Consider the following 15,222-nt stretch of genomic DNA (forward strand, 5'->3'; position numbering starts at 1 on the left):
TCAAGAAAAATACTTTTGTTGTAGCATTTCTCCATAAATTTTGTGTGTTTCATATCATCCAACAAGTTCCATATCACTTTAAACTATTGATCTTACTACGATGATATGATTAGCCAATTGTACTACAATGTAATCATGCTCTTGGAGCCTCCCCTCTTGAATATGTTAATCCAAGCCTTAAACCATTCAACCATTGCCTCCCTTCCCTCAATCTCCCTATCACTGTTTATAACGAAATGCACAGTTACTAGCTCCCTATGCCCTTACTAGTGTCCCCAAGTCCAAGAAATCCTGTATTACGCAACTTCTTCAGCACCTCCACTACTCTCCCGTGACACCTCAATTGAAGCACCATCAAGCTATGATTCAATGCAAGAATTAGCAACTCTTTTACATTCACTTACAGAACTTCACGTCCTGGGCAGTTTTCAAGCAATGATTCAATACAAGAATTAGGAACTTCTTTACATTCACTTACAGAACTTCATATCCTGGGCAGTTTCAGAATTTTCCAAATTTTGGTCGGCTTCCAAATCCTGTTTGCTCTGTACCATGATCGGTGACATTATGAGAATTGAGAAAGAATATTTGATCATTGTTGTAATCCTAATGCAGTACTAAACTTATCTTGTTACAATACAAAGGGAACCAAATCTGAACTTTTAAAAAGGAGATAGAAAACGCAATAGAAGAAAATTCAATGAATGAATTATGACTCCAGTCCTTGATAAAGCAATTGAGAGTCAAGTTGCACGTGGTAGAAAAGGGAAAATGTTCCTATTGTTTGAATAAATTGTGAGGCTCTACATAAATACCAGCCCCATCATAATACAATATGCCTCTTGCACCTTATCTTCTCTAACCTGTTATGAACATGGCCAACGCCCCCCCCCCCCCCCCCCCCCCCCAAAATCAAATCAAATATTATGATTTGTAACCTTACTTGCGAGTGAATCAAGCCTTGGGTCAATCTTTCCATTGTGTTGGCTTTCATTGGCATTGATTCGATTGAGTCTTCCAGTCGTCAAGAAGGTTCTTCATGGACTCTTCAAACTTCTTAGCTTGAGATCCAGGCTTCAAGATATTGACATCACTCCATTGTGAGCAGGGATCCATCAACCAGCTCTTCCGACCCGAGCACCATGCTCCAGGAAGAAGTCGGTTACGACCTCGCTTCAAGATTTTTTGATCGACCATGTCCAGCACAGAGTCATCTTTATGAAATTTTCGAGCAAATGCAGCTCCGCTTTCAGCCATGTCATTGAAGTTTGATCCATTGAGGAAAAGTGGTTCCATCTTTGGAGGATCATCCCAGATCATAAATCTTAGATCACTATTGACAGTTTTATTCTTGAACTCATTTGAATTGCAAATGACAGAGTGAAAGTATCCTTCTTCTGATAATACGATGTTGTTAAAATACATAAGAAGCACCCGCGGAAGGTTATCCCACCCAAGAACGCAGAATTCAAGAAACGATCGACTGAGGACAAACCAAGGGGAACCTGCAAATGATAAGGTCTCAGGTACAGTATCCTTTAAAGAGCATTAGATTAAGAAGAAAACCATTGGATAGCTATCTAAATTTAAATAATACATTAGGGGCGAAACACATAAAAACAAAAATCAACTTAACCCGTGAAAATTTTGAAAGCATCTGGCGTTGGCCGCTTCTCAGTAGCATGAAATATTTGAGTTCTCCTTGCCAAATACAACCCTGGATCAACTACAATTGGCTGAACCCTCTGACCTCTGGCATTACCAAACACTGATAATGTTATAGTTCAGTTCAAGCAAGAACAGTATATAATGCTAATGCAGATTGGTTTTTCTTACTCTTTCCACCCAAGGTCGCTTGTGTGATCTATGAAATTGAGATCCCTACTAACAGATGAGAAGACATGTGATAGATCTGAAAGCACATATAAGAAAACGTTACTACGCAAGGAAAAGGAAAGCTATCCATGGAAGTCAGCAAGTCGAACAACTTTGAAGACTTCCCAGCCTCAAAGATTTGCATAATTAATAATGCCTTTTTCAAGACTTTTAAGGTGGCAAATGCACTGATACACAAGATGAAAGAAAAAACAAATGGCTTGAAAGAGATAAGATAAGATAAGATACACAACATATATCCTAGAACTAGTTTCTTAAACTAATGAGTCTCATAAATAAGTAATTCTTACAGAAGTTTAAAAAGAAATTATCCACAAAATACAAGTCTTCTCCTTCAAATTTATCAATTATAGTGAACAATGATATAAACAATATTATTGATGTTTCCTTGAAAGTGTTTTCCTCATCTTTTCAGGTAACATTTGAGCTTTTAGACTAGCATACATGTAACTCTACTGATCTTAGGGACAGTCCCTAGCCCTACAATGTTTGATATAAAAAGAAATTCATAGAATATTTCATATAATATTTGTAGATGAATAACGTTGGTATATATGATCTAAATGTCATAATGCGTCATTTAACCATTATTCATCTTGGAGGTTCAATAGCAAACATTTCTATGTAATACTCATACAAGTCAGTGAAAGTCTCTTATGATCCCAATACATTAACCTTCCAATTTTTTACCCCTACCCTTTTTAAAAATGGCCTCTATAACAGTCCCACTTTTAAAGGAAAAGGGATAAAAATGTTCCACAAAAGAACAACTAAATAAAATGAAACTTCAAACTTGGCCAGAATTATTTGCTTCCTCAAAGAAAAAAATTCCTAGTGATTCTATTCTAAGAGAAACCATTTTGAGACGAGATCAAGATAAAATTACAAGCAGAACGGATATGGCATCCAAACTTGATCAGGAATCTATGAAAAAAAATGAACTGAATGTTCTAGGCCTCTTATGTAGTTAAGCCCAATGCAAAGCAATGAAGTGAAAAAGTTACTATGACAGTGGTTCAAATTAAGTACCAGAAAGTGCATTCCAGTTTTTGCATATCTCTGTAAAACCTCAAGGGCTCAAAAGGACGGTAAGAAAAAACATCAACCTAAAATAATCCATCAGTTTCCTCGTATACAGAGATGGTGAAAGTGCCTATAATCTCTAACAGAGTATTTCTAGAGGATTAACTATCATATGAAGACTTCACAGATCAATTGACTCAAAATGACTAGGTGATTTCAAGGATAAGCATTGAATATCTCCCTCTACTTGAACCAACTAATTCAACCGTTCATTATTTGATCAATTAAAAAGAGTTGACTTCCCATCACAATCACATACAAACACATTTTTTGTATAAGAAGCCCCAGAAACATAAAATACAATCCTACAATCTTTTAATTAATTAAAAAGATCCTAAAATTGGCTAAGCCTATAAAAATCCTTCAACTAACTGTTTAACTAAGTTAATTATAAGTCCCAAAATGATCATAATATAACTAATAAATCGGAAAAATCAAAGCTCTTTCAACAACTTTTCCCATTCATACCTCCCTGCGGGAAGAAGACTCAAATAATCAAACAAACGAACACACATTAACAGCAATCCACAAATTTGATAAAAAGGAAAAGGATGTCAAGAACTATTTTAATGTCCCAATTGGCGTATGAGAATGAACACAACAAGAAACAATTACCGAATTGGCATTACCATCCTGACTGATCAGTGGGTAATCCCTGGCACTCAAAGTGATAAACCAGTCCCAACCGCTCTCAATTTTGAGAAGAATCGCAGCAGCATGAAGAATCGTGGCAATGTTAGATGACCCCATATAGCTGATTCGATTGGGCTTTCCAACAATGTCAACGTTTTCAAAGGCACGGATAGCTGGCACTGACTTCACTGCTACAGCAAGCTGCAGCCGCTCGTCGTTGGAAGCATCAGCTGCAAGATGCAGAAGGTACCGGTTTCTGGGGTGGTAGACAGCAAGCAACAGCCTGAAAATTCGGTCCTTGTCACCGCGGTCACCAGAAATGTAATAGGCAAAAGAAGGAGGATATGGAGCTCCATGATGAACTATTGAGGGAATGGATCGCGGAGAACTGAAGGCAGAAATGGAAGAGAATAAGAGAAGGAGAAGAGAAAGGAAAACGGCAGAGAAGAGGGTGAAGAGCCATTTCTTCTCAGCTCCCATGACGAAGATCGTGGTCCTGGTTTTAGTTTTTTCACTTTATGGTAATGAGAATTATAGCACTCTGATGATGATGACGACGATTCAACTAGGTGGGGCATATGGGTAACCGTCAATTCGAGAAAAGGGGCGAGTTTGAGAGTGAATTTAGATTTTCAGATTCTTCTAGGGAAATGGGTTGTTGGTTTGATAGATCTTCGGTTCTTTGCCGATTCCAGTTCAGAGAGAAGCATCCTTAGAAGATCTGGGATTCAAAACATAAAGTAAAAAGATCGAAAAATGTGAAATATAAAAAGATTGCGACCAATACAAAATAAAAGGGACTCGATAACTAATTAATTTCTACACACAATTAACAGTAACCCAGTCATCCACACCACAAATCGAGCTAAACACATGCAGAAAGAAATTAAACAAGGCATAATCATAGTCACGAATAACTGCATAACAAGCATGGATCATTAGATTGCAATACGATCACAAAGGTAGTCATGCTCTGCAGAAAAGTTCACATGAATAACTGCATGACAAGTATGAAGTAAAGCAATCGAAATCGAAGACCTACCTTGTTGAAACGAAATGAAGAGTCGCCTGGAAATTTCGGAAGTTGCAACCGTCCTCCTTGGAGTCCAAATCATAAGACACCGGTACTTCGGGTCAGAAGTAGCAATCGGGGTATAGATCGGCTCAAATCGCATCAGTTGAAGTCGAAGTGGTGGGTCGTCGAATCTCTCTACGAAAAAAAAAAAAACGTGGTTTCACGTGGATTTTCTCTCCGATCGCTTATCGAGAGCTAGTACTTTCTCTCCGATTATTGCAGTCGAAATCGTTTTTTCTCCGATCGAGGGTTCGGCTGGATTTTCGTCGTCGTTCACCTCCGTGGGCCTCTACCGTGGGCCAATTTAGGGGCGTAATGGGCTGGGTCGGGTCGGTTTCTATTCACACCAACCCGACCCAAGATTGATTATGTACGACCGTAGCCGACCAAACCTGAAGTCAAGTTTTGACTCGGGTCGGGTCTCTTTCCTTTTTTTTTTTTCACTTTTTTAATTCTGTATGATACGTTTGGGCATGAGCTGATTTTAGTTGAGGGTAAGGTTTAATTTTAGTTGGGGATTAGAATTAGGATTTCAAATCACCCTCATTACTAATCTTTAACCATAAGTGGGTGTTTGTTTCAAGGGTTGAGAAATTTGTCAGTCAACTCTCGTCCTTAGCCAATCTCTATCCACCATTTTCGGTGATTTCATCGGCAAACTTCTGATAACCAACTCTGATGCCGCCAATCTCAACCTCCATACATCTTCGATCAAGCTTGAAATTTATTAACTAAAACACTAAAAAAGTTGTTAAAAACAAAAAAATTTGGCCAATTAAATCGTACCACGTCTTCACATCAAAATTGCCATGATTATAATATGATTTGATTTTTGTAGTCAAGTTTCTCGTATTCAACCAAATTCAAGCCCGAATGAAAAATTGGGTCAAAGCAATAATGGGTCCAAGCCCAGGCCAACAAACAAATGAGCCCAAGCTTACATAAAGCCTATAAAATTTGTCTATAAACAGAGACATTTGCCATTCATGTGAGGAACTTTGGTCGAATGAAGAATTGAAGCTCTACATGCAGGTTCTTATTAAAACTTCCAAAAGCTCTCAAGACGCGCAACTTCTTATTAACCCCAAGATCATCATTCTTTAAAAGATTGAAGACTTTGGAATATCAAACTTTCATAGAATTCAAGAAGATTGAAGCTCAAAGTGACTTGTAACTACAACTTACTGAAGATCGAAAACCAAAAAGTTTTAATTTTTATTTGAGAGAAAGCATCAAATAAGTTAATATTAGAGATTGTATCAATAATACTATATCAATCGATATGCAAAGTGCAATTCAAAACTTAAGAATATTATAAGTTTATCAAAAGAGTTAAAATAAAAATGAATTTTTTATAAGTAATTTTAAATACGTTTTAGTTTAATTATAATAATTTTTTAAAAAATAGACATTCTCATATTCCTATTTTTTCTCTTTTGAATTATGAAAACTTAAGAATATTATTATTAGATTTTTTTAAAAAAATTATTTGTCTTCCCTTATTCTTTTTAAGTAATGTTTTTTCATTTTAGGAGATAGTGCTAGTATATGTGTGTAAAATAATACTTCATTAGATTGTTTAATTAAATCTCTATTGTAGTTTAATAGTAATTTCATTTTTTTTGGTCAATTTTAATTGGTTTGAAGACTTAAAATTATTTTTTTAACCTAATATTACAACATTGAAATTTTTTAAAATCAAACAAAAATAAATCAAACTTTCTGATTTTTTATTTCTCAAATATATTTTGATTAAAAAATACAATTTTCTAATAATTGAATTCGTGATTAAAATATTAGTTTATTTTAATTTGAAATTAACATATTACGATTAAAAAAAGAAAATCATGGTATTTCTTAAATTAGTTAAAGTGACAAAAGTCTATGAAATTTTATTTCAAAACCTAAAAAAATCTAAATATAACGTACATAAATAATATTAAATTTATTAAATGGACAACATGATTCATAGTGTTACGTATAAATTTATGTAAAAAGAGATTATATTATAAAATTTTATAATACATACATCCCATGTACAATAAACTAGTTAACAAAAATTGGTGGAAGGTATAGTTTGAATCATCATTATATTTTTAAAATTGTATTTAATTTACCTAAATATATGTATGACAAAAGATAATAACGCAAAAAAAAAAAGACATAATTTAAAATAACCGATATTTATCTTACACATTACTATAATTTGAACTCTATATCTCAAACACAAACTATATAATCTACAGCCTAAACAGATTATAGTAACCTAGACTATAAAACTCGACACCTAAAACACAACCCACAAACTATAATAACCCACTTTACGCCTCAAACGCTTCTTATCGTTCTTGCAAAATTGTCATAGAAATATCACAAAGGATTAAGGAGAATTAAGGGTAATAAATATGAAATTTAAGAGACGTTTGACACACAATAAAACAATAGTGTTGAACTGAGTTGAGTTGATAATTATTATCTGAAAAATTGAATTAACTAGAGAGCTAAATTGTTTGTGTTCGAGGTGTTGAATTGAGTTGAGTATGGAAATGACCTCCCACTTCAACTACACTTTTTCTCCAAACTTCATTAATGTCATATCACAGTTTTCATGACCCCAGACCCAAACTTCTTCTTAGATCTATATCATTTCATTTCCATAACCCGCAGACTTGAGCTGTTTAAGCTAAATAAGATCATTTTGACCTTTCTTTTTGCATATATCCCGTTTTTCGTTCGGCACAATTATCTATTTGCACAGTTCAAAGTAAACTATGTAAGTTCGAAGTGCAACAACAATTTTTTTTAGAAAAATCAAAATATAATTGTCAAACTCATTTTTAAGAAAGTGTTTAGAAGGAAATGTATTCTTAAAAAATATTTTTTCCATAAACAAACCAAATACACCCTTAATTTGGTTAATTTATTTTTGGTCTGTTTGGATTGCATTTGAATTTTTTTTAAGATTATATTTTTTGTAAAATGAGTTTAAAATCTAAACACTTAAATGTTTGGTTTGACCTTTTTATAAATGTTTATAGGTAAAATTGTGTTTGGTTTGTCCTATATTAACAATGTTTATAATTAGGTCAAATTACCGTAAAAAAATATTAAACATTATGAACTAATTTCATAAAGAAATACATATATTTTGAATCTTTTTTCAGAAATATATTTCAAAATTAATCATACGTTATCTTGAAATTATTAATTTTTTAGTTACTTGAGACTAAACATTAATTTCATTTTTTTATTAATTTTTTTGAAAAATTCAATTTCAGAAGCACAAATATCTTGAAATGTAAATACATAACCATAAAAAAAAAGTAATTGATTTCCAACAACAAAATATAAATAAGATAAATAATTTTTTTGAGAAAATATAACGTTCATTCATCTTTATTTCATAAATCGAACGATTGTGTTCTTCATTGACATACTCATGATTTCTTTCACAAATGTTAAGGCGAAGTAAATTTGGCTGAGAGATGAACATTTGCAAATCCCTATATTTAAATGTATATGAACACACATTGAAAAAATATACAAAGTATTTAAAAAAACAAAAAAAAAACGACGGAGTGAAAAATAGATAGTAAAAAGGAATATAAAAAATAGAGAAAGAAAAATAAATATTTGGAAGGAATTTCTCATTAAACACCCAATAAACATTTATTCTAAAATTTGATTGCACGTGTTTTCTTTAAAATGATTTATTTCATAATCTTATTTTTCTAAAAATTATTTGAAACAAATGTCAAACATCAATCTAGCTTAAATGAATTATTTTAAAAATTAAACATTTCAAAAATTAATCCAAACACACCCTTTATATATGTCAAAACTCTTTAATAACATACCTAGAGTTATTCGTCTTTCATAGTCGAATAACCTTTTTGTTAAATCCTATTCATATTTTGTAACGACCCGAACTTTTAAACTAAGTTAAGGTCATTACTAAAAAGATAAACATCAAAAGACACCTTTTTGAAAATAGGATAACTAAAATCTTTATAAATTAATATCAAAACGTTCACGAAAAACATAAGATTTTCAAAATTTACAAAAAAATAATTTAAAAATGTGACCCGCGGGTTCTAACAATTTTGAAGAACTACAAACAAATAAATAGGATAAAATCTTTAAACGAGTGCGGAAGCTAAACTGTGTCCCCATATGGCCTGTCACGGATCCCTCGCTGCCGCTCGCCAGCTTCTTAAGTCTTTTGCCTCAGCCTGAAATGTTAAACGTAAGAAAGAGTGAGTATATAAATATACTCAGTAAGAGACGCACTACTAGTCCCACTGGGTAGTCTGTTAACTTTTCATTAGAAACATACATGTAGTATCGTGTGTCCAATGAAGCACACCTGAGTGAGTGAGACCGTACGAACACCCCTAAATCGTGCGAGTGATCCCATGGGAACACCCCTAGTCGTGCGAGTGATCGCAGGTACACACTCCATAAACATATCTGTGATACCAGGGTACACCCCTAATCGTGCGAGTGGTCCCGTCGAAACACCCCTAGTCGTGCGAGTGACCCGATATACACAAAATAACTACCCCTAACCGTGTATGTGATACGTAGGTACACCCCTAATCGTGCGAGTGATCCCGCAGGAATACCCCTAGTCGTGCGAGTGACCCATAGATAGGACCACGATACAGGTGGGGTAAGAAACTCATCATATAAAGTTAACAGACACACCACAGTCCAAAGCATGTAATATCGTCATAAGCATCATAACATGACCTGAGTATTAATCTTAACGTCCTTATTCACGTGATTAAAGTAACATGCATCAAAATCAAACATAACATAACGATCATCAACCATAACGTCAGTTGTCATCATAAACACAACATCAATCGTCGTCTACCGCATCCCTTATGGATCTTAGCTAACATAAGTATTTACGGTCTCTTAAATTCAGTCAAAGGTCTAGTAGTAGAATCTCTTACCTGGAGATTTGCTCAAACGAATTCTAGCAGTATAAACACGCTTCCCAAACAGCGAAAGTTCTAAATGGTTAGGAAACAACAATTTTCGTAACTTATTCATCAAACGACCAAGGACCCAAGAATTCAGTTGAAATAACTTACCCGAGGTCGAGGTTGTAACGAATAAACCCTTAACTGGAGAAATCCTACGCTCCAAGGTCACTTGGTCTAAATTGTCCTTTAAGAAGAATGATTCAATTTAACCCAAAATTTAATTATTTAAGATCCAAAAATTTAATCTTAATTGGGTATTCCAAAACCCAATCAGCTTACCAAAACAGGTGAAAAACCTAAAATAGGCTTGTGGCTCAAAAAAGCTTGACGGCTCGGCTGATGGTAGATACAGCTCGCGGCTGAAGGCAGACGTGGCTCGACTGGGAGCAGGCGCGGGCACAACCCAACGCGGACTTGCGCACGCGTACGGCTCGATTAATGGATGCAGGCGCGGCTCGGCGTGGACTTACACGTGCGACTCGGGTTGCGGAGATGGACGTGGCTGTTCGGGTCGGGTGTGCGTGCGACTCGGATTACAGAGACGGGCGCGGCTGTTCGGGTCGGGTGTGCGTGCGACTCGGATTACAGAGACGGGCGCGGCTGTTCGGGTCGGGTGCGCGTGCGACTCAGGTTACAAAGACGGGTGCGCGTGCGACTCGGGTTGCAGAGACGGGCGCAGCTGTTCGGGTCGAGTGTGCGTGCGACTCGGGTTGGGGAGACGGGTGCGGCTTGGCTTCGATGGACGATGCTCGATGTGCGAGCGACTGGACGACGCGACTGAACTCGCAACGACGGCTAACGGAGTGCTCAGGCAGACGACGGCCACGGCAAGGGTCGACTCGGGTTGGTTCGACGACGGAAGACAGTGGACTCTGGCAGAACCTCGATGGTGCGGGGAAGGATGCAGCGCGACGGAGCTGCACGACGACTAGGCTATGGGTTGCGGCGACCAACAGGTGGAAGGAGGGCGGCGGCGGCTTCCCTCTTTAGGGTTTTTAGGGTTTGGGAAGTTTTGGGATTAGGGTTTATTTTTGGGAACATGATGAATAGTTGACCCTATTTAAACCCAAAATAATAATAATACAATTATCATTATTTTCCCCTTTTTCCTATTTCTTAAATATTCCAAAACAATCATATTTCTCTCTCTTCATTTAAAACCCACTAAATTCCCCCTTTTTCTCAAAAATTCCACCAATCACCTCACCCTTTCTCCAAATAAAATATCACATTACCTTTTACTAAATAATAGTTATATTTTCTATTATATATTTATTATTTTAAATTTCTTTTTCCCTGATGTCTTTCTCCAAAATATCATTCTTCAAATAAATCTCTTTATCTTCTTTCAACCATACAATATAATTCCTAAAATAATTATATTTCAACCAATATAATTATCCTTTTCATTTTCCATAATTGTTATATGTATATAAATCCATACATACATAAAATTTCCAAATCTCTAAAAACTCACTTCTCCAATTTAATTAAATATGCACCCAAAATTATTTAATTAACTCCAATTTCTATTTAAGAACAAATAAATCTTTAAAATAACGTCCATTATTTGGAACCTCATTAACCAAAACTAAGATAAATATCTTCAAAAAATTATCTAAATTTTCGGGGCGTTACATATTTTCTTTTAAATAAAGTGAGTCATTTTCAAGAACACAATAACTTCAAGGGTTAGATGTGTGCTAGCAATCATGTGTTAGATTTATTTTAAATACAATATTATTATTAATGTGGTTCATATGTATTATATACTGTTATATAGGTAATCAAGAGTCAAGAAAGAATTAAAATATATTTAACTAAGGATATGGGTGTCACTGACAATCTAATTAAAATCTAGATTTTAACAATCTTTCAAAAGTTACTGCATTTAGTATGCATATATTTAGTTTATGTTCAAATTGATGATTATGTATTAATTATATTTTATGTGTTATCCATATATTATGTTTTAAGGTACCCACTTATCTTTGAAATTTAAATTATACAATTAAATTTTGAAGAATAACGTAAGATTGTATAAAGTTTTGATGAAATTATTGCAAATTTGTGATGTAAATCACTTGGAATTGTTTTATCACGATGTCTATGTTATGACCTTTTTGTTAGTCACCAAAGTAGCTAAGTTAGTAAAATTCAGTAGACATCAAATTAAAGTTAACTCAAATACTCATATTTATGTGATGCTAATGTTATATGATATTATGAAACATGAGTATATTGATTTTTATTATTATAAAACATTTAAATTACCCAAAGATTGATTAATATTTCTATAATTTTAAATCTAATTGTGGTTAATTGAGGTGTTTGGTTAGATATTTTAGTATATCCAAAGATAACTAATGTATCTAATTTCAGCATTTAAATTACCAATTATGTGAAATTAAATCTAGCATCAGCTAAGTACAAATATTGTACATTATTGTGCTTTCCAAAGAAGAACTTCAATGTATAAGTTAATGATTATTTAATATTATTTAAATCAATGTTATATCTTTAAGTTTATTTCTCAAAACAATAATGTATAAACATTTTTATTTTGTAATTGCAACATATGCTCTTGTTTCTCTTCATTTGCATGCTACGTCTATAATCAAGTTTAATGGACTCAATTTCTCTGATTGGTGCCAACAAACTCAATTTCATCTTGGAGTTTTGGATCTTGATTTGGCACTCTTAAGTGAGAAACCTATTGTACTTACTTCTACTAGCAGTAATGAGGATAAATCTTTCTATAAAGCTTGAGAAAGATCAAATAGATTGAGCTTAATGTTTATGTCAATGATTGTAGCAAACAATATCAAGTCTACAATTAAGAAAACTGAAGATGCTAAGGAATTTATGAAATCTATGGAAAAATGTTTTCAGTCAGAATTGGCTAATAAGTCACTTCCTGGAACACTTATTAGTACTTTAACTAACATCAAGTTTTATGGTTCTCATACTATACATGAGCATATCCTTAAAATGACGAACTTCGCAACAAGGTTAAACACCATGAGAATGGAAGTTAATGAGATTTTTTTAGTAACGTTTATCCTTAATTCCTTAACTTTAGAGTATAGTCCATTCCACATGAACTATAACACTCTAAAAGATGAATGGAATGTGCATGAATTACAAAGTATGCTCATTCAAAAAGAAATGATGCTTAAGAAACTAGTAATTCACTCAGCCAATCCCATGGGTCATAAAGGAGCAGGAAAGAAACTTGGAAAAAAAAGTGGAAAAGGCAATCATGGACAACAAAATGCCAAACAGTCATATGCCCTAATTCATAAAAAGGAACAGATTAAGGATAAGTGTCGTTTTTGCAACAAACCAGGACAAAAAAAAATTTATCTAAAACGTAAAGCATGGTTCGAGAATAAAGGTAAGTATAATGATTTAGTATGTTTCAAATCAAACTTGATTGACGTTCCTTATAATACATGGTGGATTGATTCTAGTTGTACCATTGAAGTTTCTAATACAATGCAGGGATTCCTTACGACCCGAACCACAAGCCCAAATGAGAGATTCATATTTATGGAAAACAGAGTCAAAGTTTCAGTTGAAATTGTGGAAACCTATCGTTTAACTTTAGACACCGGACATGATTTAGACCTTTTCAATACTGTTTTTGTCCCTTCTATTTGTCGTAATTTGATTTCTTTACCCAAACTTGATACTTCAGGTTATTACTTTAAATTTGGGAATTAGTGTTTTAGTTTATTCAAACAAAACATTTTTATTGGCTCTACTATTCTTTGTGATGACCTATATAAATTGAAGCTGGATAATTTTTTTACTGAAAGTCTGTTTGCCCTGCATCATAATGTTGGTACTAAACATGGTCAAATGAATCATTGGCTTACTTGTGGCATAAACGTTTGGTCACATATCCAAAAGACTGATAAAGAATGAAATTCTTCCATATTTGGATTTTACTGACCTTAGAATTTGTGTGGATTGTATTAAAGGAGAGCAAACAAAATACACAGTTAATAAAGAAGCCACAAGAAGCTCATAGCTTCTTGAAATTACATACTGGCATTGTGGACCTTTTGATGTTCTATCATTTGGTGGAGAAAAGTACTTTATCACATTTATTGATGATTTCTCACGTTATGAATATATCTATTTGTTGCATGAAAAATTGCAAGTAATAGATGCCTTAAAGGTGTTATAAATGAAATTGAAAGGCAATTAGATAGAAAGGTGAAAATCTTAAGATCTAATAGAGGAGGTGAATATTATGGAAAATATGATAAGAATGGATAGTGTCAAATCCATTCGCTAAATTCCTAGAAAGCCACGACATAAGTGCTCAATACACACCGCAACAAAATGGTGTTGTAGAAAGGCATAATTGTACATTAATGAATATGGTTAGAAGCATGATAATTAGTTCATCTTTACCTGTGTTCATGTGGAAGTATGCATTAAGAAACCCTCAATAATTATTAAATAGAGTTCCTAGTAAGTCAGTTCCAAAGGCACCTTTTGAACTGTAGACAGGAAGGAAACCTAATTTAAGGCACCTACATGTTTGTGGTTGTTAAGCGGAAGTAAGAATTTATAATCCACATAAAAAGAAACTGGATTCAAGAACAACTAGTGGTTTCTTCATTGGTTATCCAGAAAAATTAAAAGGGTATAGATTTTATCGTCCTAATCACATCATAAGAATAGTTGAAACTGGAAATGTGAGGTTCATAGAGAATGATGTAATTAGTGACAGTTTGGAACCACGTAAAGTGGAAATTCAAGAAGTTAGGGTGAAAATTCCTTTACCTATAACTTCGTCTCAAGTTGTTGTTCCTGCAGTTGTTGACTCTGTTAACAATTTACAAGAAGAACAAATTAATGGTCAAACACCAAATAACGATGTTATAACAAATGAACCTATAATTTTAGGACCACAAGAAATATAATTAAGAAGATTTGTAAGACAAAGAAGATCAACTATTTCTAATGACTATGTGGTTTATTTGCATGAGTCAGAATTTGACTTAAGTATTAATAATGATCCGATTTCATTTTCACAAGCCATAATCAAAGAAGATAATTCTACCAAATGGTTAAATGCCATGAAAGAAGAGTTAAAATCTATGAATGATAATGAAGTCTGGGATCTTGTAAAATTGACTAAAGAAAGTAAAGAGTTAGGTGTAAATGGGTCTTTAAGACCAAATGTGACTCAAATGACAATATCGTACGATATAAGGCTAAACTTGTTGTTAAAGGTTATACTCAGAAAGATGACATTGACTAACAAAGAGACATTTTCTCCTGTCACGAAAAAGGAATCGTTAAAAGTTATTATGACTTTAGTAGCTGATTATAATTTAGAGCTTCATCAAATGGATGTCAAAATTGCCTTTCTAAATGAAAATTTAGATGAAGAAGTGTTCATGGATCAACCTGAAGGTTTTATGATTAAATGAAAAGGAACATAAAGTGTGTAAATTAAAGAGGTCAATATATGGACTTAAATAAGCTTCCAGATAATGGTATCTTAAGTTTAATGATACC

At 33.8% G+C, this 15,222-nt stretch overlaps 1 protein-coding gene across 1 annotated transcript; it reads right to left on the reverse strand.

The window, feature by feature from the left end:
* Positions 1–378: 378 nt before the first annotated feature.
* LOC103493330 (beta-glucuronosyltransferase GlcAT14A-like) lies at positions 379–4,953 on the reverse strand. The gene is made up of 6 exons (XM_008454036.3): positions 4,655–4,953; positions 3,609–4,333; positions 1,837–1,912; positions 1,637–1,752; positions 944–1,505; positions 379–545 (listed from the first exon to the last, which is right to left on the reverse strand). Exons 2-5 carry the CDS (start codon positions 4,090–4,092, stop codon positions 991–993), a joined length of 1,191 nt encoding a protein of 396 aa, XP_008452258.1. The 5' UTR covers positions 4,093–4,333; positions 4,655–4,953; the 3' UTR covers positions 379–545; positions 944–990.
* Positions 4,954–15,222: the final 10,269 nt, after the last annotated feature.

The sequence above is a fragment of the Cucumis melo genome, chromosome 6 (genome assembly GCF_025177605.1).
Source record: "Cucumis melo cultivar AY chromosome 6, USDA_Cmelo_AY_1.0, whole genome shotgun sequence".
Classification (NCBI taxonomy): domain Eukaryota; kingdom Viridiplantae; phylum Streptophyta; class Magnoliopsida; order Cucurbitales; family Cucurbitaceae; genus Cucumis; species Cucumis melo.

Bases quoted from the DNA above. Each gene is read 5' to 3' on its own strand.
- LOC103493330 (XM_008454036.3), bottom strand. From the start codon at position 4,092: ATGGGAGCTGAGAAGAAATGGCTCTTCACCCTCTTCTCTGCCGTTTTC. The intron at 1,753-1,836 runs GTAAGAAAAACC...TGGTAATGCCAG, and splicing joins AGCGACCTTGGGTGGAAAGA to AGGTCAGAGGGTTCAGCCAA. The intron at 1,506-1,636 runs GTTAAGTTGATT...TATCATTTGCAG, and splicing joins TGCTTTCAAAATTTTCACGG to GTTCCCCTTGGTTTGTCCTC.